The 20,921-nt window shown below is 45.0% G+C and overlaps 1 protein-coding gene and 2 long non-coding RNA genes across 3 annotated transcripts; 1 reads left to right on the forward strand and 2 right to left on the reverse strand.

Annotated features, from left to right (window-relative positions):
* Positions 1-412: 412 nt before the first annotated feature.
* On the reverse strand, positions 413-2,018 carry LOC124676755. The gene is made up of 3 exons (XR_006993785.1): positions 1,923-2,018; positions 1,274-1,359; positions 413-700 (listed from the first exon to the last, which is right to left on the reverse strand). It is a non-coding gene; the product is annotated as an uncharacterized LOC124676755 (long non-coding RNA).
* Positions 2,019-13,339: 11,321 nt separating this feature from the next.
* LOC124676756 lies at positions 13,340-17,580 on the forward strand. Its single transcript, XR_006993786.1, has 3 exons — positions 13,340-14,374; positions 15,876-15,972; positions 16,491-17,580. It is a non-coding gene; the product is annotated as an uncharacterized LOC124676756 (long non-coding RNA).
* A 783-nt stretch (positions 17,581-18,363) lies between these two features.
* LOC124672741 (putative polyol transporter 1) lies at positions 18,364-18,846 on the reverse strand. Its single transcript, XM_047208916.1, has 2 exons — positions 18,610-18,846; positions 18,364-18,506 (listed from the first exon to the last, which is right to left on the reverse strand). Exons 1-2 carry the CDS (start codon positions 18,752-18,754, stop codon positions 18,364-18,366), a joined length of 288 nt encoding a protein of 95 aa, XP_047064872.1. The 5' UTR covers positions 18,755-18,846.
* Positions 18,847-20,921: the final 2,075 nt, after the last annotated feature.

Consider the following 20,921-nt stretch of genomic DNA (forward strand, 5'->3'; position numbering starts at 1 on the left):
ACTACAAAGGCGACATAACATGGACCAAAGCGGCAGTATCACACACACACAGGCCACCACCAAAACATCAGCAGCAGTGTCGCCGCGCCATTGAGGCCAGGACAGCTTTCCGCGTCGTGCGCAAGACTCCAAAGCAGCCGGGTACGAGCCTTGTTGGCCTAAAATGTTACAAGGACCTAAACTACTCTCACTCCGACCAGGTGAAAAGGAGCAAAAAAAGGCAAATGATTGCTACACATGCAAGATTATGAATCCGTACTCGTCGTCGATCGCTCTCTGCCCTCGCCGGCGACTCCATCTCCTCCTCCAGGTGCTCCTGCATGACAATCTCCTCGGGTAGACAGCTCTTGGAGGACGGTCTCCTCCGGCACAGGTACGGTAGCTCCTCCACACGACTCACCAATCTGTCCAGACAGAAACACTAATGAAGTAACAGGAAATGCAAAGGAAATAGCTACACAATACCACAACAACTCCCTGGTCTAGAGCAATACAAAGCCCACATTACAAGGACCGGTAGTATGACGAAAAAAGAGTGGAGAACATGTATATAGCCAGGAAAGTGGACCCACCCAAACCAAGGACAATTTGGTCTATCTTCGGCTCTTTGTTGCTAACGAGTAACAACAATAATGCAGCAAAGGAAACTCAACCGAATTTAAAGTAATTCACCCTCCTCAGAAATATACGCCCTGGTGATCTTCTGAAGAAAAAAGAAAAGACAACAGTCAGCTTCCAGTAGTATTCAGCTCAAGGTTCAATAATATTACAGCTTTCTGGTCAGAATGTCGACAACTACAGACCATCAGAAGGAACAAAACACTAATCTTTCAGCTAGAGTCGCATAGGAAGTTGTTTATGCTTTAATCTTACTAACCAAGATATCATACACAAACCAGTAGAGGGTTAAAAATAAGTTCTGAATTTCAACCAAAAAAATAATGGTTCACGTATATCCCAAAAGTTTTGCCCAACATGAAAACCTGTCATTTGAATGACTAGACCCCTTCCTGTTTCTCGGGCAGTAACTATAGTAACTAATAAGATCTTGGCTTTTGAAAACCTGCTGGTGGCAACTGAGCTGGTTGACAACTGAATCTTTCCAAAACCTCAAGTAATTGATCATTCATCTTTGATTATTTGGAAATTGTTGTACAAAATAGAGAAGGTTTTGTTGACGACTTGATTTTCACTCAAACAGTAAGTAAGATAGAAGTCCATACTTGGACATTATTGTACAAAATTCAATAGCAGAGAGGAACCAGAAATATACCTAATGGAGTTGAAGAAGGCCGCTGGTGCCAGCCGGCTTTATCTAACGGTCATGGCTACCTACTGGCCAGCTCTACCTCCACTTCTCTGATGAAATACAAAAAAGAAAGTAAAATCACTTTTTCAATCATTCGACGAACCAGTGTGGTATCAAATTTCTTATTAAAACAACGAATTGATAAGGCAATAATCAGTTTAGGGGCATCAATAAGGCAAACGTATATTCAAACAGGAGCCATGAATCAATATAACTTCCTATAAAAAAACTAGTACATTTGAAACATATATCCTATAACTTCCTATAACTTCCATTTGAAAGCATCAGACGTACTTGCAATGAACAAATAAAAAATTATGCTATGAAGAAATATACTAGTACACCCCTGAGCTTTTAATTCACGGAACAATTTTTTTACAACCTACTCACCCAACAGTTGGCCAATTATACAGTAGCAGCGGCAGCTATAAGGAGAGCATGGATGCATAGGGTTCTTGTCAGTGAACCTTGATTTCTCTATTAAACCAGCAGACTCATGAGCTAAATCATGGCATTGCCACTAACCACAACCAATCCTCACCCCCCTAACGAGCGCAGGCATGCAGCTCGCATTGATGAATCACACAGAAAAAGCCAGCTGCAATTAACTCACATGTGCCATCGCAGCGGAGCACTTCGCAGGCAGAGTAACTAGCTGAAGTTCAGGCTATAGGGAGAGCAGCCAGCAAAGGTAGCATCAACAGCCAACACCCCTGTGGCACCGGCCGTGGCCTGGAACATCGCCAGCAGGAGCACGAACCGACCAGCCGTCTCGGTACTCCCCGCCAGCCACCACCACAACTGGAGGTCAGCCCTTACCTCGACAGATCAAGCACCGTCTTAGAAGATCAAGGAGCGTCAGAAATAATAAGTGCTCGTATCCAGGGTCAGACAAGAAAATACAAGGGGTAGCAATTGGTTAAAAGCTAGTAAACCTTCCGGTTCACAGAAACTACTCTCGTTGGTCTTCATCATCTATGTAACCTAGTGCTACTGACTGAGCACCATGTGTGGACTGATCAACAATACCAACGACGTGACGAAAATGAGCACCCTATTGCCTGCACTCAACACGGTCTTCACCAGAAAACATCAGTATACAGAAACCATATTTCAAAGAATTTGAAGCAGAAGTTATGGAGACATGGAATCTGCATGAGGAAAATGCAAAAATTATGGTTAGAAAAGGTGCCGAAAAGATCTTGAATAATGTGACAGAATAATTAACTTGCTTAGAGTAATTAGATAGAATACAAATCTACAAGGAAGGCTGGAAGATGCTCAAACATAACATAGCATCAAACAAGCAGAAAATGTGATTGAAATTGACGGATTATACACAAAAGTAGTCATACTTGTTCAAATAACAAAATGTGTGAACACGTCATAAATATTGCCATGCATGAGCTAGTTTTGATGTATATACTAGTCTGGTTTCAAATATAGTAAACGATAAAAGGCTCAATGTCCCTCCAGAACTTAATGAAGGAGCGGCTAAGCCAAGAAACATTTTATACATGTCATGATTTCTTTATACCAAGCAACCTTCTAACTACAATGTTAATCACATATTCAAGTGTGTTAACACCTACACAAAAGAATAAATGGTCTAGATAGTAGACACTAGCTAATTTCGAGGCAAAAATCTTGATATAGTACTACACTCCATAGTTAGTGTCCAGCCTACAACAATTTATACTCAGTGTCATCAAGCACCTCAAAGCCCAATTCTAAAACTGTAACATGAATTCCAAAGTAGAAAGATAAGAGCTTGCACAATAATCTAATTATAAAACATGTAAAGCTCATATACCATTGCTTGCAATACATAATAAGCGGCATCAAAAATATATCAAGAACTGGTTTAAAAAAAAAAATCAAGAACAGCACTTCCATGTCAGGAAAGATAACAAATGGTACCAAACAATACACAAAAAGAAGCTGCATTGATTTGAACCATCCAATTCTCTTATAAAAGGAAATCAATCCTCGATTTTACCCTCCTATAGTGTATTGTGCAGCCCACTGTTAAGAACTTTCGATAACAAACGATTTCCTGCTTGATGCAACCATTTCAACGACAAGAAAAGGAACTAAGGAAGTATGGTTTTGATCTCTAGGAAACCAACATGTTTACATTACAAGAAAAAAATGAAGAGCCTACAGATTACATGTATTCAGACTACAGTGGCACAAGATAAATGTGTCTACGTTAAAAAAAGGCGTCAAGGGCAATATACTAAAACAATAGAAGAAAGCACTACTTATGAGGACTGAAATAGTACATTTTGAACCATGGATTTGAAGGGAAAAAAGATCGGGCTGGACCAAGTGTAAAAAAGGCTCAATTGGCCATACATATTGATATTTTAGCCATACTCTCACACTTCGCAAAGTATATGATATGAAAATATGGATTACGAACAATTTATGAGTAAGCAAAAGCTGACAGTATATAAACTAGCACAAATTCTAAGTTCCAAAAGACAGTATAACAATACAAATTTTCCATCTTGATTCCTAATTCACATAACACAAGGCGAAGAAAAAAACATAGCTTTCTAGCTAATTATACAACATTGGCAGAAATGAAGACAGTCGCATATCCAAACTGAAGTGAGAAGTAGTACAGATTAAGTTCCTAATTCTATTTAAAAATTTATAAAGAAGCAGAAAACTTGTCAATTACACGCTGATTGCAGCTTTCTTGCCAAATAATACAACACTAGTGTAAACAAAAACATAGCGGCTTACTGCAAAAAGGAAACGTAGTCAGATTCAGGTACTACTTCTATTTTGGAATCAAATTCCTTATCTGACTGTAAACGAAAGCATAGTGGCATAGTGCGGCAAGACTTTATACTAAACAAAGGAAAAGAAACTATAAAAGTTTAGGCGAGTCAATTTGTATCATGTTGTACTACAGGAAAAAATAGGAGGATAAGTTGAATTAGTGGCCAGATCTTCCATGATTGTCGGCTTCAAATCAACAATTTTAAAGCCCTTGTTGTTTATTTCTGGGTTCATAGATTTATTCGTAGGATGTCTACTGATATGAATGTTTCACCATCACTGGATTAAAAGAGAGAATATACATCATCACAATATCCACAGTTGACATATGACAGCATTGGACAACAGTTAAAAGTTACAAGGACATGAGCTTTAGACCATCATGATTTACTACTGTAGCAATATAATATTTAGAAAATGTCGCTAGGGCATACTTCTCCAATTCACAAATGAGGAACAGGTTCACTAATCCTACGATTCCGGTTCGCGTTGCATGCGCCATATTATATAGCTAAACGAGAAACCTTTGAGTTCTATGCCTAGCAGATCATTGCATAGCATGTAGGAAGGTAACGAGAATCGGGCATGAGCAATGCAGTGCTACATATAGTACCACATAAGAATGCATCAAATCCCTAGGTAAAGAGTAACCTGTTGCTGTAGGTGACCATTTTCCTCTTGCAGCAGGTCCCCTTGGCCTCCGCCACCCCACACAGCCTTGGCACCAAACACCTGATATACAAAGAGGACAAATAAGGCAAGATTTTGACAAATGAAATAATGAAATAACCCTTCATGAAAGAATACAAAACAAAGTCACAAACACATCATACAATAATCAACCTTGTGTGAAACAATGGTTGCGCTGAATGGCAGTCCAAAAAAGCGCAAATTTATCAAAGAAGGCAGCCAGAGGCAAATACATGACACTAGTGCCTCAGACATATTACCTTCCGCTAGCTAAATTCTTGCTCATAACAAATAACAATAACAATTAGAATGTTTTGTTTGAGTTAGTTAGTCCTGATTCAAGTTGCAGTGATAAAACCGATCAATTAATTACGCTGATTCTTCAATTACCAGGGGGAAAAGTAGATACAACTCCAACTAGGTATTATTGCAGCTCCTATAGCAGAGCTAAACCATTTTGCAGCAATGAGCTTATACACAATAATGCTTGGCAACATGTATTGGACCAAACAGAGGTCAAAACGTAGGGCATGATTGTGTGATTGTGATCCACACATAACAAACTTATCAGCATTTTCACAACATCAATCCATCATCCAGCTGTCACTAGAAATTTAATTAAACTTGCACCATCAGGATTGACATGACATTGCTATAGAGACATGTCCATCGAAAAATTCGACCATTCACCAGCAACTCACAGATCACACACATCTAGTGTATAGACTCAACTAGAGAAAGCCCATATTTAACAGAAGATAGGCATTATATCCGTAACTACTAAATCTAGTAGCTCCACTAATAAACCAAAATAGTGTCATTAACCACAACAATCAGTACTACGCATACCAGGAGCTGGAGATCAATCTGTGAACCAGGAGCTCACGAAAGAGGTTGTAGCCAAGGCCGAGCTTCAGAGCCAGCGCATATTATAGCAGTCCTAGCAACTACAAGGATGTTATCAAAGGGAATCCTTGGCCAAAGCCTAACATACTCCAGTCACTAACCAAATCTGGAATAACCACGTGAACCCCAAACCGACAGGTTGCACTCTTCTCTTGTAGATACTGCTGCAATGGACATAGTTAAGCGTGTAAACATGCAAGTGTCAACAGTTAAAAGGCTGGAAGGGTTGCTAAAAGATAACAAGAAGGAACAAACTCTACAGGACATAATAATCACATTTATTTGTATCTCAACTTCTCATCACATTAACCTGGGCAATATACCTGACTTGTTCAAACCACAGCAATCAAAGTAATCCAATTAACAACTATTTAGAATTAATAACTAAAAGTTTTATTCCAAGATCCTCTCTCGAATTTGGTACAAACCATACAGCTCACTACCTAAGCACATGGATCCTTGCGAGCTAAGCTCAAAGTATGCAGTACAAGGAGAATCAATGTGGACTAGTTGATGATATAACCAACGTGATTAGAGGAATGACAAATCCACTCTCTGCTAGAAAATGGTAACACATAATATGTCAAAGAACATACATTCCCTTCTCCGTAATTAGATAAATGAAAAAGTACATGACAGGAAACAAGCACTGATGCTAGAACATTTTTTTTCCGAGAGTACGCCAAAGGCGTACCATATCTTTATAGAAGGCAGAATTTTAGTACAAGACGACTACAACTCGCTGCGAATAACGAGTGCAGAACGAACTCCACCCCGGCTAATCCAAAGACCACCCAACACCAAAGATACAACTACAACACAAAGAACCTATCTAAAGCTGATCCTCAAAGCCGCGTCTCGCTCCACGCCGAATACCTCCGAAGATCAACATCTGCAAGAGAGCTCTCCTTTGCCGACGCACCATCAAAAGAGAAGATGGCGGGACTAGGTCGGCCTCCAAAAAAGGCGTCGTCTTGGACTCTCCGATGACGTCGTACATAGCGCCCCGCAAGATCAACCTTGGACAGTGACGGACACCGAAGGAACGCAAAGAGAATCAACAAGCCGTGTCTCCAACCGCAAGGCTCCCAATAGAGGAACGACATCGAAATGCCGCCAATGCGTCGGTTCCAACCGAACGTAGGCTTTCGCCCGGAGACAGCACCAAACCCACGCGGGAGCAGGGAAGTGTCGGCATACCTCAGCGGCGCCTCCAAGGAGGGAAACGACGCCCACGGGCGCCGTCGCCGCCGGCACCGGACAAGCGGGCTAGACTTTCGTCCGATGCCGTACCCCGCCCACGCTGCCCGCCGGGTTGGGGCCACTGATCTTGTTGTCCACACCGCCGCCGCCACAGCACTATGTCGCCGTAGCCTCACCAAGGTGCTCCACCAGCTCCCGGCATGGCCAAGGAGGACACACTCCGAGCTCCACCTCCAGCCTAGACACGCACAGCAGCAGGCACCACCGACCCTCCGGCTCCAGTAGAAGTCGCATGCACTCAGGCCCACAACCACCCGGCCCGAAACCTAGATCGGGCCCAAGAAGGACCCAGATCTGGGCCCTGCGCCTCCGGACCCTCCACCTCGTCGGCGCCATCGGGGGAACGAGGACGTGCATCCTCCTCCTTGGCCGCCGGCCGGCCTCCGCTGCGCCAGGACTCCCCTGGACGCACTCCACGCCGCCGCCGCCACCAAGCTCCTGACCCGCCGTCACCGCCCCCGTCCAGCGCCGAGACTCCACCGCGCGCCCGCCGCCGCTGCGTCCACCGCCGAGATGCTCCGCTCCTCCGCGCCTCCCCGCTATAGCCCGCGAAGCCTCGGGCCGCCGACCGCGCTCGCCCACCGCGCCGCCCATGGCGTCCCGCCTCCGCACGTCGGGGGCCCGCCGGGGCGCGCCCGCCCGGCCAGGCGTGGCCGCCACCGTCGGCCCTTGCGGCGCCAGCGGCCGGGGGAGGAGATCCGGCGGCTGGTTCTAGGGTTGGCGTGGAGGGCGCCTCCGGAGCCGCCCGTGCGTGGCGGGCCGGGAGGGGGAAGTTTTCTGTGATCCGTACATTCAAATGTGTGGTTTACTGATGCTAGAACATGAGGAAGCAAAAATAGGAGTATGTATCCTAATCTTTTTTTTCGAGAGTACGCCAAAGGTATACTAATTTTTTATAGAAGGCAGCATAGAAATTTTACAAGAACGACAAGGCTCATGGAAAAAAAACTGTATGTTGTGCACACCCTCACCAACACACCCACACACTAGTCTCTCGCTAAATGGACACCGTCGCCACTCCAAGCTAGCTTCCAGAGCTTCCATTCCTCCAGGTTCAGTCCATCAATAGAACTCCATAGTTGGTGTTATTTAATGCAAGCCTTTTATGCAATAATAACAATACGTGTAAATCATTTATATCTTACTAAGAAACATTAACTTACTAACTGATCAATCAAGCCAATAACAATCAAAACCATTCAGCGACCATAGTTGATTGACCACAACGATGGTTTCACGCAACACGCATGCTCCTAGAGGCTAGAGCAGACAAAAATATGCATCCTTCAGTCGCAATTTGTATATGTGTGATGTGTGCCTATCCATCTACCTATCTATTGCAAGTGAAAAAGTTAAGAGCATTGTGACCACGAGTGAAATAATCCTCATGTTGATATAACACAAGCAAAATAAGTGTGAGCAAAAAAAGCAAAGCCAAGTAGTATTTTCTGCTGTATGTATGGCCCAGGAATGAACCATTGATTGGTTGCCATAATCTTATTACAGAGCATACGTCGCCAGGCAAGCGGGGCTAGCACAGATCAGCAGCGGCTGCTCCAGCAACCCAACCGAACCGCATTGTGGCGAAATGTCGAGCTCACCTTGGAAAGCACATGGCACTCCTTCTGGATGGAAGCGCGCGCACCAGGCCGCCCTTGCCGGCCATGGCCGAACCCTAGGTAGTTGGCCCAAGGTAGAACTCGAGTCAGAAGGTGGAATCAGCCGTTGCTGCTGCCGCACTATGTTCGGAACCGTGGTCCGGAGTAGAGCACTAGGACGGAGGAGGGGTGAAGAAGGTAGGAGTACCTTTCAAACGCGAGGACTGGGTGGCGCTCGGGACGACCAGGATGGAGGCGTGCGTTCCGACGGCCGGTAGAAGCAGACCGCGCGACGCCGGGCTCCGCGTCCTCGATCGACGCCGGTCTGAGATTGGAGGCGCGCGCTGGGGGCGGGGGGATGCGGCGTCGTCTGCGAGGATCGACATCAGGCGGGGGGAGGAGCCGGATCGGAGTTGGTGCGCCGGCGGGTGTAGGGGGAGCGGCGGCGTGGGCGGAGGTGGGCGTTGGGTGAGCGGCGTGAGTTTCGTTTCGTTCTAATTTTCGACGCTTCGTTTTCGTTTCGTTTCGTTTCTGGAGCCAGCTTTGGTTAGCATGCTAATCAATCCTGTATTTATATTGGGAAAACAAAGGACTTAATTTTGGCCCGGAAATTCTGGGTTTTAATTTTCGATCGAGATTATCAGCATAATAATAGTTTCCGTTCTAAATTCCTCCGTTTTATTAATTCAATCCGCGGCGCCGGCGGAGAGAATGAAGCGAGGGCGTTGGGTAATTTGGTTTCCCATTTTTCCCCTTTGACCTTCCTCTCCTGTATTTTGAGAGAGAATCAATCCTGTATTTTGAGAGCGAATCAATGCTTTTCGCCTGTCAATTTTGCGTTTCAATTTTGAGAAGATTCCTTTCCCCCCGTTGGTGATTTCCTTCTTTTTTTTTGAGAGAGAAGATTTTGAGCTTGCTTATCGTAGCCGGCCGGAAGACAAAGGCCTTAACACATCTTTCCCTCCGGCCACCCTGAACTAAGACCGGTGTGGCACCACTGGACTCTTTGACCAACAATGACGCTTGCATGCTCGATGGGGTGTTTGCGAAAGCAATGCAAGGCGTATGTCATTGCCGGCGACGATGACGTCTTTGGACGATGTTCACCTTCTTGGAGGCGTGGTCATGACACACATCTTATCGCCGGTTGCCTGTCCTGGGCATTGACTGCTACCCTAGTTACTAGTGATCTCTCCGAGCTCCTCCTCGAAACCCCTTTCATTAGCAGCATATATAATAGACGCTTCGTTTCTTTTCTAAATTCCTGCGACCCTCTTTTTTTTTTTGCGAAACACAGTACAATCAAAGACGCTCATACATACGCATACACACTCACCCCTATGAACGTACACACGCACATCCTACCTCTATGAGCACCTTCAAGAGACTGCGTTGAAGAACTGATTCGGCGGGTCTTAAGATTCAAGAGCATGCGGACTCAACTAATTAAGGCAAGGTTCTGAGCCCAACGAATTAATGACTGGATCCCAACTAAATTCTGGCCCGGAAGACAAGGTCTTAATTTTGACATGGAAATTCTGCGTTTCAGTTCAATTTCCGATCGAGATTTTGACGCTTCATTTCATTTTCTAATTAAATTCTCTAGTGTAGCTGCTTCATGCCCGGGTAGACTAGATTCTAGTACTCGTGCGTGTCACTCTACAACCTAATTCCATATTTCCATTCCATGTTGGTTTAGGCAAGGTTCTGACTCCAACAGTGTCTAGACGTTGCAATGGACACTATCCGTACGTGTTACCTTACCAACATGTACGTGTTCGGTTATGTTAGCTACCTAGCTCGTAATTAATTTGGTTATGTTTTACAAACATAATATATGGTACATCCACACTTCTTGATTAATTAGCTTGCATGCACGTGTCATGGAATTGACTAGCATCTTCATTATATATTATGTAGTTTAGATTATCTACATAATAATTTTGAGCATGAGTACTATTAGTTAGCTTTGCAAAAAAGACATTGGTGGCATTATTTTCCCACGCCACCAAATTGCATCCCCGGTGAGACCACCATGGCGAGGCGTCGCTCGGGCTCCACGTGTTGCCGTTGTGAGTGCTTGTCCAACAAAGGAGCATGGCCATGTTGTTGTCCCCGCCATGACTGCTTGGATTGGACCTGCGAGGATGCTGGTGGCCCTTGATCTGCGAGGATGCTGGCGCGACGCTGTTCGCTACCGAACGCGCACTCCACCGTGAGGCTCCCGATGAGCATAACCGCCAGGAAGGAGCCAATGGCCTAATGTCCCATCCTCGTAGTGGAAGACGCGGGGAAGGACTGCGTAGGATCTTGCGTCCAACGGATACAGGGACTTGACGGCGACGAAGGACGCTGCAGACATCTCCTCCTATGTTTGTTGGGGTGGCAGACGACGGGGTGTGTGGCCGTCATCACGTTCCCATGGCTGACTGATCGCCCTCTGCCACCATGATCCCATCCCCATGGCCGACTGATCGCCCTCTGCCACCACGATCCCATCGGAAGGAAACTGAGCCATGCTTGAGTGAGAGGGGAACAGTTGATGGGGTAAGGAGAAAAGTGTGGTGCATGCTCAATCGATAGGAAGAGAATGACACGCAGAGTATAAGGGAGAGCGATAAAAAGGAGCATGAGTTGTGGTCGTCCCATGTGTCTCCCTTTGCGTCGGGTCGTTGGAGATGCCCTTGCATGGGTGGTGCATGGGCGGTCGGTTGTACTACCGCGGGACATATAATTTATTCCTACACTTCCTCTCTGGTTGGTAGTGTGCATGCCTCGGTATCAACTTCATTCTCGGGATATGTTCGGGTCAGAGATTATACTAGCGGGTTAGTAGTAGCGTTACACATTTTTCAATGCTACTACTATTTAGTAGTGGCATGGCACAACTAAAATATGCCACTTCTCACTTGATCCTGCTAAGTATATTTCTACTAGTGACGAGAACGTTGCTCCTGTCTTGTTATTGGTTGGAGCCGGTCGAGCTGGTTTCTTCAATGATTGAATTATAGCTTTCGATAAAATTTCTTTACCTATTGCTGACAAGAAATTTTTATTCCTCCCAATAAGTCCCTCAAAAATTAGAATCTCTCTGCTACCTAGTGATTTTATGTAACTGACTTAGAATCTCTTTCCGACCAGACCATGCTGAATCGGGCCACCACTTGGGATGAGAATGGCTCAGCCCACATGCATCATTTGATGAAAGCACTCCAGTCTAGCCGCCTCCGATCAGTGGCTTATCAACCACCGGACTGTAGCTCGTCACTAATGCCCATGTATTGGGGCAACATAGCGCATGACTAGTTCGCTGAAGGACCACACCCTCTCGAGAGCAAGATGCCTGCTGAGATGGAGTGCCAACCTAGACTTTTCTTAGGCTTGCCTTGCCCCAACATCTAAATAAAGGGCAGGGTGAGACATCTCAAGAACATGCGCCCCCATTCCAAGGAACCAAGACGCCCCCAACTCAAACCCTCGCACGAATAGAACAACCTTGACACCACGATTCCATCCGGGCGATCAATCGCTTGACTCATCAATCAGAACTCCATGGTATCTACATCTAGTGAAGCTTGGTTCGAAACTAGCTTCTTTGCTCCAGTTCGCCACGCTCGGTAAGAACTAAATGATGAGTGTAATTCCCATTACCTACCTCCTCCTCCTCTATATATCTCATATGACCTGTAGGCCAGGTATTTTGTGTTTATTACCAATTACTCTTGTGTTCTCTAGACCCTCGCCGACATGGCGATACCTCGATCGATCGACCCCTCTCGCATATCTCAATCGGATCGGCTGACCCCTGCTTGTCCTGATTCACAGTTTTGCGTTAGCCTTGACGACCCGGACGACGACGTCTCCGTTGTGGTACTTTGACAACTTCAACATTTTTTCGAGGACATAAATATAGGTGGTTGAGTTAGCCGACGCGGCCACAGATAGTCCTACAAGGGAGATGAATATACATACTATTTGCTGATCTTACCAAATTAAATTAGGTACGGAGTAGTAGAATTGTTAGACACGTACATATATGTAATACAGAAACCTCGGCATGCCATGCAATCTGTCTGATTAAATCATGTCACGGCATGCAGCTCGTGTGTGTACGGTACGAAAAAACTCCCGCGCAGGATCGCACCAAATAAATTTGTTTTGGTTTTGGGCCGAGAGACAAATAAATTTCTTTTGGTTTTGGGCTCGCGAACCAAATTAAAACCCATCTGAACAAAACCACACCCAACGCCCCCATTCTCCTCCTCCTCTGCCCTCACCCACCGCCGCCGCCGCCGCCGCTCCCCCGCTCGCCGTCCACGGCCCCTCCGGCGTCGCCCCATCTCTCCGCTGCCCCGGAACTCCTCCCCTCCGCCGTCCCCACCTCCCTCCGACCCAGTTCCAGCCGCTCCCGAGCCCCCCGCACCAGATCGACCGGCGCCGCACAGACCAAGGCGACGCGGCCGGCTGGCTCGCCGGCGCCCGCGCGCATCCATGCGCGCGGCTCCGTCGAGCTGGCCGGACCGGGTCGGCAGCTTGGTCAACGGCGTTTGGAGGTGCTCCACGCCGGCCACCAGGACGCGCTGCGGCGGCGACCACGGCGCACGGACCGCCGTCTTCCTCGACGCGCTGCGAGGAGACAGTGGAGGCGGTTGTTCGGTGGTCTCCGCCTGGCCGCCAATTCCCTCGCCGGAATGCTCCGCCGCTCAAGTGCCCGGCGACCGGCGTTTTTGCGGGAGGCCGTGGACGCGAGGGATCTGCAGCTCCGGGTGCAGGAGGCATCCGCGTCGTCCAGGATGTCGCCCTTGAGGGCACCACCCTTGCTACCTCGATGCCACCGCATCCAAAGGTCGATTTTTTCATCTGTTCGTCCGCGATTGATCTCCATTACTCATGTTAATTAGCACTAAGCTGAATTAGAGCGCTGTTAGCATTAGGGTTATTTAGAGCCATGTCAGCGTTAGGGTTAATTAGCAGCTACGGCTTAATCATAATCTGGATTCCGTTAGTCTCCTGTTTAGCAGCATTAGACCTCCATTAGGCCTCTCTAACTTATCTGTGCAGGTAGCACGTATGGTCTGATTTGCTACATATATTTGCATCTCCTTTTATCTGTGCAATCAGCACGCAGAATTTTCAAACTGTGTTGGCAACATTTTAGAAAGCTGTTAGGGCTTAGATAGAGGAAATCAAAATTGAAGCAGGTTAGGTTTTTATATACAAAGGTAAACCTGAACATTGAGATTATGTCTTCATTTTCGGTTCATGCTGCAATTAACTTCTTTCTACCGGTGCTTCCAAGTACAAATTCAACAATCAAAGGCCTAATTTCTATTACTGTGGTGTTCGTTTGCACACTCACTTTATGTACCTAGTTGCCTTGTTCTGTTCTGATGCTTGAATTATACTTTGCTCTCTTTTTTATAACCAAATTTTGCACTCTTTTGCTCAAGATTTTAATATTACAGGAGTGTTCAAGTTGTGTACACATATTCTGGTATTCTGTATGCCGCAGTTGTTTACAAACTACATATTTGCTGTACTAGGTACTGTCATGATGATGATGATTTGCTACGACGTTTCATTTCCTATACTGATATTTGATTTTCTGAAATTGCAAGTTTTGGAAGCCTGTGAGCATAGGACGCTGGTACCTTTTGCTGAGAGCTTCTTCCATGCTCTCGACTTGCATTTCAACCAGTTCATCCTTCCCCTCCGGCCTTGCTGTCGTGTGATGGCGGTGAATTCATCGCGCCGCAGCCGTTGCTGTCTTCGTCACTATGGTTTAGGGTCCTGCCGGGTTCAGGTGTCATGTCAGGTGAGGGTGCTTGTGCTTCTTGTTGTAGTTGAGATTATTGTAATTATTTCTAGAGCATGAATATTTTGTCTCTTTTAATTCCATGAAGTTTTCCATCTTCAACTACCACTGTTCTAAGTGTTCTTAGAGTTGCTATTTCTAAATCGATGACGAGTATCCTCAAACTGGAGAGTATTCCTCTTTGCTAACAGTAGATGCTAATTTTAACTAACACTTCCTGATTGTCAGTACTCGAAAAGAGCCCCTTCAACACTATTAGCTTTGCTTCTGTAGTTGCATTTGAGCTGATAGTGGGTTAATGGTTTACCATTTTCTAATTTGAAGTGCTAATTCTTACGCCATGAGAGTGCTCTCCAGCTGTATTGTTTCTGGCAATTGTGATGGACAAAAAATAGAGCTTCAGCCTTTCTATTCTTGTTTCCTTTTACTCTTCTGCAGTGGAGATTCTGCTTTTAAGCTTTTTCTTTATGCGTCATGTTGTTAAGCTGGGGATCTCCAGGTTTTTGGGTTAAAAGTGTACCGTTTTCTTAATGTAATACACTTTGGAAACATTACCCTTATAATACAAAGATAATTTAGGATGGAAGAATGACTTGGTAGATAACTGCTACTTACTAGTTGTTGATTTCGTCCTACTAGTACTCACAAGCAGCAGCTTGTTAAGTATTTATTTGACCTATTTCTCTGTTCTTCCAAACTAACACTCCCACATTACACTCTTTAAGAAATGTAGAATAGGTAAAAATATCTCTGTCTTGCCATCTTTGCAACAACTTCATCATAATACTTGGGTCTTTTGATGTGCCATTGCTTTTTGGTTCACTTTTACTGTATTTATGTTGCCATTACCTTTGCTTCTCGAGTTGCATTTAGTAGGGTTGATAATGATTAAAGATTTACCGTTTGCTTGAAGTGCTAATGCTTAAGCCAGGGTAGTGTTGTTCTTCAGCTGGAGTGTTTCTGGCATTTGTGAAGGACAAAAGTACAGCTTCCGTCTTTCTACCTTCTTTCCATTTACTCTTTTGCAGTGGAGGTTTGCTCTGGGAGCTGTTTCTTATGGTGTTTAGTTGGTTTCTTTTGTTGTTGAGCTGCTGGGAGTTCTATAAGCTTTTGGTTAATGCTTCCTGATGTTAAGCTGGGGATCTCCAGCTTTTTGGATTAAAAGCATAATGTTTTCCTAATGTAATAAACTTTGGAGACATTACGTTGTTAATCCATCGAGCATGCCCTTGTGCATGATAATTGGTGTCCCTCTTTGTGTAAATATCATCGGTTGATAAGAAATGTCTGTTCTACACTTTTGTGTTGAACACCTAGGATTCTCTAACTGTTGTTAATTGTGTTGTATTATATATCTCTTGCAGGACTTCTTATCACTGGACTGCTGCGTTTGAGAGCATCTTTATATATATATATAAGAAATATATGTTCTACACTTTTGTGTTAAACACCTGGGATTCCATAACTGTTGTTAATGTGTTGTATTATGCATCTCTTGCAGATCACTGGACTCTTGCGTTTGAGACCATCTTGGTAGCTGTTAAGACTGCTGTATGGTCTTGTGGCGGCAATGCCCGGCCTCGGCGACAACCTCTCCGGTGAGCCCCTGGTTCACCCTTTTATAGGTTCTATTTTTGATACTGATGCTGTGTTGTGTCCATTTTGTTTCTGTCTCTCTTGATGAACTGGTCTGTCTCCAGTCTGCAATATACCAATTTTGCTACTGGCATTACTGAATTGTGCGTTTTGTATTTGTGGCTAGTGTTTTGTCTGAAATATAATTGATGTCCTCAGGACAGAATTAGCAGATAGTGGATTCATCTGCAAGTGACAACATATATGTTTTCTTGCATCCTTTATTTCTGGGTGTTGTTTCATTGATTAGTAGAGCAGCCATAAATATAATATTCAGGGGAGGGGTACATGCATACGTGTCATTTCTTTTCTTGTTCAAATTTGTTATCAAGAATTATATGCATCCATGCAGATGGTGTTGCTGTACACAGGAATCACAACATGATTGTTAAAAAAATCATCCAAGTATCGCCTTGTAAATTAGGATTTCAGTTGCTTGTACATGCTCTGTGCATTCATCGATTCCCTTGATTGTGTGTAGCCAGCTTCTGCGGGTGATGGAGGATGTCCTGGTCACCGGCATCACCCTGCTCCAGTAATCCCACCAGCAGATGGCATGCGGCGGCGCTGGTAATCGAGGATGAGGTGCTGTTCTGGCCTGGAGATGGGCTGGCTGGTATGTGCAGCTTCGCTGACCTTGTTACTAGTGCCCTTCTGCACTTGGCAGCTGGCCGGCAGAGCCGTTCTTGGTTTTTTGACAAGGGAACTACCTGTTGCATGATTCTGTATTGTTCGTGACGTGTAGCTGCATGTTGCATGTTTCATATGGTACCTACAAAATATCATATTTGTTCATAAATTCTTCTAAAAGTTTGGTCAAACTTTACTTCGTTTGACTTTCTGAAAAAAAATATAGGCCTTAAGCCTTGGGATGGAGGTAGTACATTGCAGTGACCTTTGTTACCTCCAAGCGTGCTTGAATTCGAATGTTGTCAGTTTGAATGCTTTTAGTTCATTTGTTCTTTGACCTGGTACTTGCTTTGATTAAAATCATGCTCTTTTGGTTGTGTAGTAGCATGTAGATGTACGGTTCCTGCATTTTAGTCGAAACCCTCTGAATTTATATAATGCTTGCTGAATTGTCTATGCTGACTATCTGGTTTTGGTCTTGTAGGAGGATATCATGGAGGATTAAATGACAGGACCAGGTAGCTGGGTCCCGTAAACTTCCTCACTCAGTGGCACTATATGCGGAAAGCCGTCCTGGCTCCTGTGGTGCTCCTGCAGCTGCTGTGCTGGACAGAGGCGGCATATGTTGAAGTTCCTTGTAATGTTTAGTGATGGGCTCGCGTTGCAGCATCCTTTTGAGCATTGTGTATGATCAAAAGGGAAGAGAGGTCATGCAGAAATTTTCTCAAATCTTGAAATCATTGTTTAGCTATGAAATAGAGAGGAAGTTGTCAAATTTCTATTCTTTGATCCTTCAAGTTTGCAGCAGCTAGCTAGCTAACTTCAAAATCTCAATGGTTTGATCGTTAGACTTGCATCAACAAGTGCAGACTGACGTAGCTACCTAGGCCAGAATGCACATGCAGTTGCCGACCCTACTACTATTACTTGAATAGACGGTTGTGCTAGCATGGAACATCACGTTGTGCCGAAGTTCCAATCTCATGTATATCTCTGCTCTAATCGATCTTCGTATCTTTGTAGATAGTGGAAACATGAACAGTGTACAATAAGACTAGAAGTAAATGTATATACCACATACATATCAATGCAGCATCACAATGGTTTCTGGACAACAACTCCTGGTCGCGGCGACAACCGAGGAAATACTCATGCTAAATTGACAAACAACTGAGAAAATACAGGAGCCTACCGAGATCATCATGCTAAACCGAGAAACAATAAGAAATTATACTGAAATTAATCGTCAAGCTAAACTGGGATTCCTCGTTTACCGGCTCAGTGCGTGGCCTAAGAATTAATTAGGAATTCCCTCGGTTTGACCTTCTGTTGTGCATTCCTATTTAAGCGGAGATATTCCAGGAGTACTATCGGAAAGAATAGGAACCGAGGCGCCCCGCAATAAGTAAATTGGATTAATATTTAATTACTGCAGTCTTATGGTTTCGTGGGCGACCCGGTAAAGGGCGGAGCCGGAGCGCTGTTTGCAGAGTCCAATTACAGCAGGACGGGATTTCTTTGGTTTCGGAGGGGCCCACTTTTATTTATTCAGTAATCAAATCAAATCAAACACGTTCCGTTCCCATGCAGTGTATTTTCCGCACACACGCGGGCAGTCGAACCGAGGCAAAGGATGCGCCACGTGTGCGGCACATACGACGACGTGCCCAGGCTCAAGCGGCGCGCGGTGGCCCAGCCCAGCAAATCCCAACTCGGTCACACTACTACACTAGCGAAGCGAAACAGGGCAGGGAGGACCCGACAAGCGCGTACAAGCTGAGGATGCCGATCATGATCTGCACCTTCACGTCCGTGATGCGCAGGTCTTCCTGGATGTACAGCGACGCCCCGCTCATCACCCCAACATCTGGACAGACGGAGCATCATACGTGATCCAATCCAACCCAAAATGCGTAGCGAAATGAGGAAGTTGAGAAATTGATTCGAGAACTGAGAAACATATGTAGTACCATAGCCGAGGACGATGGTGGCCATGGAAGCGAAGGCGGCGCAGGTGCAGGCATACTTGAAATTGCTCTTCTTCCTGGGCTCGACTGCCTCCGGGAGCGCAGCACAAGCCATCCTCGATTCCTCCATCTTTGCGCTCTGCTCCATTTCTTTTTTCTGGAGTATACTTTGTCTTTGTTAGAACAGAACACTTCGATGAACCGACTGATAGTGTAGTGATCAATGAAGTGGTGCGCGGTGTTGCTTAGTACTCCTATTATAGATGCCGAGAGGAAAAAATGGGCAAAATATGCCGAGAATATTGTCTGACCGCACGTGCCATGGGTTAAGAAGGTCGTTTGCAAATTACTGCGCAATTTTTAAAAATGCTTACATGTCTACGTCTACGAAGCAAAAGTAAAATAAGATGCCACTACATACTGGTGAGTGCGATGTTTTGGAGCTTCAACTACATTTGTTTGAAAATTCAACAAGGATATTTAGGACTTTAAGAACTCTATAAAAATCTCAATATATGTAGCTAAAGATGTAGGACATTCATATTGCGCGAACATGAGGAAATAAGCCCCGACGAGTGATGGCCTGTTAACCATGCGATCGAGCTAGGCAACGGCGTGCGATTTTCTTTCAAAAATAAAGTTGCCAGCGCATAAGGCGCTCGCCACGGGTCTGCTAAATCGGTTGTGTGCTCCTGTTCAGCTGTTCTCCCCATAGGGTGTATGAGGGATACCCCGGTTTTTGGCTAGTGGGATGTTGTTTGTGTTTTTAGGGCGAGAGTCCTGATGGCATGTTGCTTCATTCATTATCGGGTTTCTAAGTGATGTGTGGTGGTTTTGGGTCTTATGATGTACTATTGGAAGATCTTTGTTGAATAAACTTAATAAAACTTGTATGCATTACTTTGATGTAGAGGCAGAGGCTTTGTCTTCATTTCGAAAAAAAAAGAGTTGCCGGAACACACATGATAATTACCCGGCAACTTACTAAAATCGTTGCACAGAGGACCCATTTCCTCACCTTCTGCCACTATAAATTTCGAAAGTCTATCATTCATATTGAAATTTTACATGCGTGTAGTATACATCGTTATGTATATCTAGATTCTTTTTGGAGTTTCCAGAAATTTTGAAACTTTGTTTTTATCATTTAATACTTTATAAAAATGAGCTACCTATAGCTCGATCTCCGAAACGAGTTTTCGATACAGAGTATATATTACGTTGTGGTGTACACAAAAGAAATTTGCAAAATTAGTCATGAATCTATTTTAGCAGGTATAGCATAGAAGAGGCATTCTGCATATATTTGTATGCGCTATGTTTTTCCTGATATTTTCAGGGGGGACATATTAAGACCATCTCCAATAGATGATGTAAAACTAGAAATATGCTCAACAAACTAAATTTTATGTCACATGGGGCAAAAAAAAAGGTCTCCAAAAGATGTCCTAGAATGCTTTGGTGACGGGAAATTTTTTGTATGCCAGCCCTAAATTTTCACCCCTGGTGATTAAAATATACATCACCAGAGCCGCTGCCGTAACATATTTTCACCCTGCGCGAGAGGCCAATCTCCAGCTGAAATGCCCATGCGTGTTCCTATCCCGTAGCGGCCGGTAGCCGCCATCCCCACCGCGTTCAAATATTTTCTGTTTCGCCACCATCGCTCTAAATAGTCATAGGATGTGCCGCCACTGAGCCCCTCCCTATGCCTCCGTGCCGCAGCCGCTTGAAGATCTTGACTGGCTTTTTCGGCGTTCGATTGTGGCCCTTTCGACGCTATGCCGCCGAGCTGACCACCGACGACCAGCGTTGGTGGCTTTGGACTTTCGAGATGGCGGACCTCGCGGTGGCGTGGAGGTTTGACTTGCCGCGGTCGGAGATGAACTTCCCCAATGTGGAGAGCCATGTCGATGCAAAGCTCCTCACATTGGAGGTACGGGTGGTCAGCCGTAAGAAGGAGAAGGAAGATTGCCAAACGCGCCGGCAGCTTCAGGCCCAGGAGGTGGGCGAAGAGGCGATGGCGAGGTTGTGCCGGCGCGGATGGAATTTGACCACACGAATAAGAAGAGAGACGCGGAGACGCAAAGCGGAAAACTAGGTATTGTCGGAGTTGTTCTCAATAATCTAGATAGTGTTGATGTATGTGAATGTTTATAGTGTCAGAGTTATCAATGTTCTATCAATGTTTAGGTAATTGTCAAAGTTTAGATCAATGTCCGTAGTGTTGAATCAGTGTCTGAACCTTCCAGTCGTGTTCAATCAATTTTTGAAGTGTTCCTAGTGTTAAATCGATGCCGATGTGTTAAAATTTA

The sequence above is a fragment of the Lolium rigidum genome, chromosome 7 (genome assembly GCF_022539505.1).
Source record: "Lolium rigidum isolate FL_2022 chromosome 7, APGP_CSIRO_Lrig_0.1, whole genome shotgun sequence".
NCBI lineage: Eukaryota > Viridiplantae > Streptophyta > Magnoliopsida > Poales > Poaceae > Lolium > Lolium rigidum.

What these genes read in the sequence shown, in the direction of transcription:
- LOC124672741 (XM_047208916.1), bottom strand. Translation starts at nt 18,754, where the DNA reads ATGGAGCAGAGCGCAAAGATGGAGGAATCGAGGATGGCTTGTGCTGCG. An exon ending in CACCATCGTCCTCGGCTATG is followed by an intron (nt 18,507 to 18,609) that starts GTACTACATATG and finishes CCGTCTGTCCAG; the next exon opens with ATGTTGGGGTGATGAGCGGG.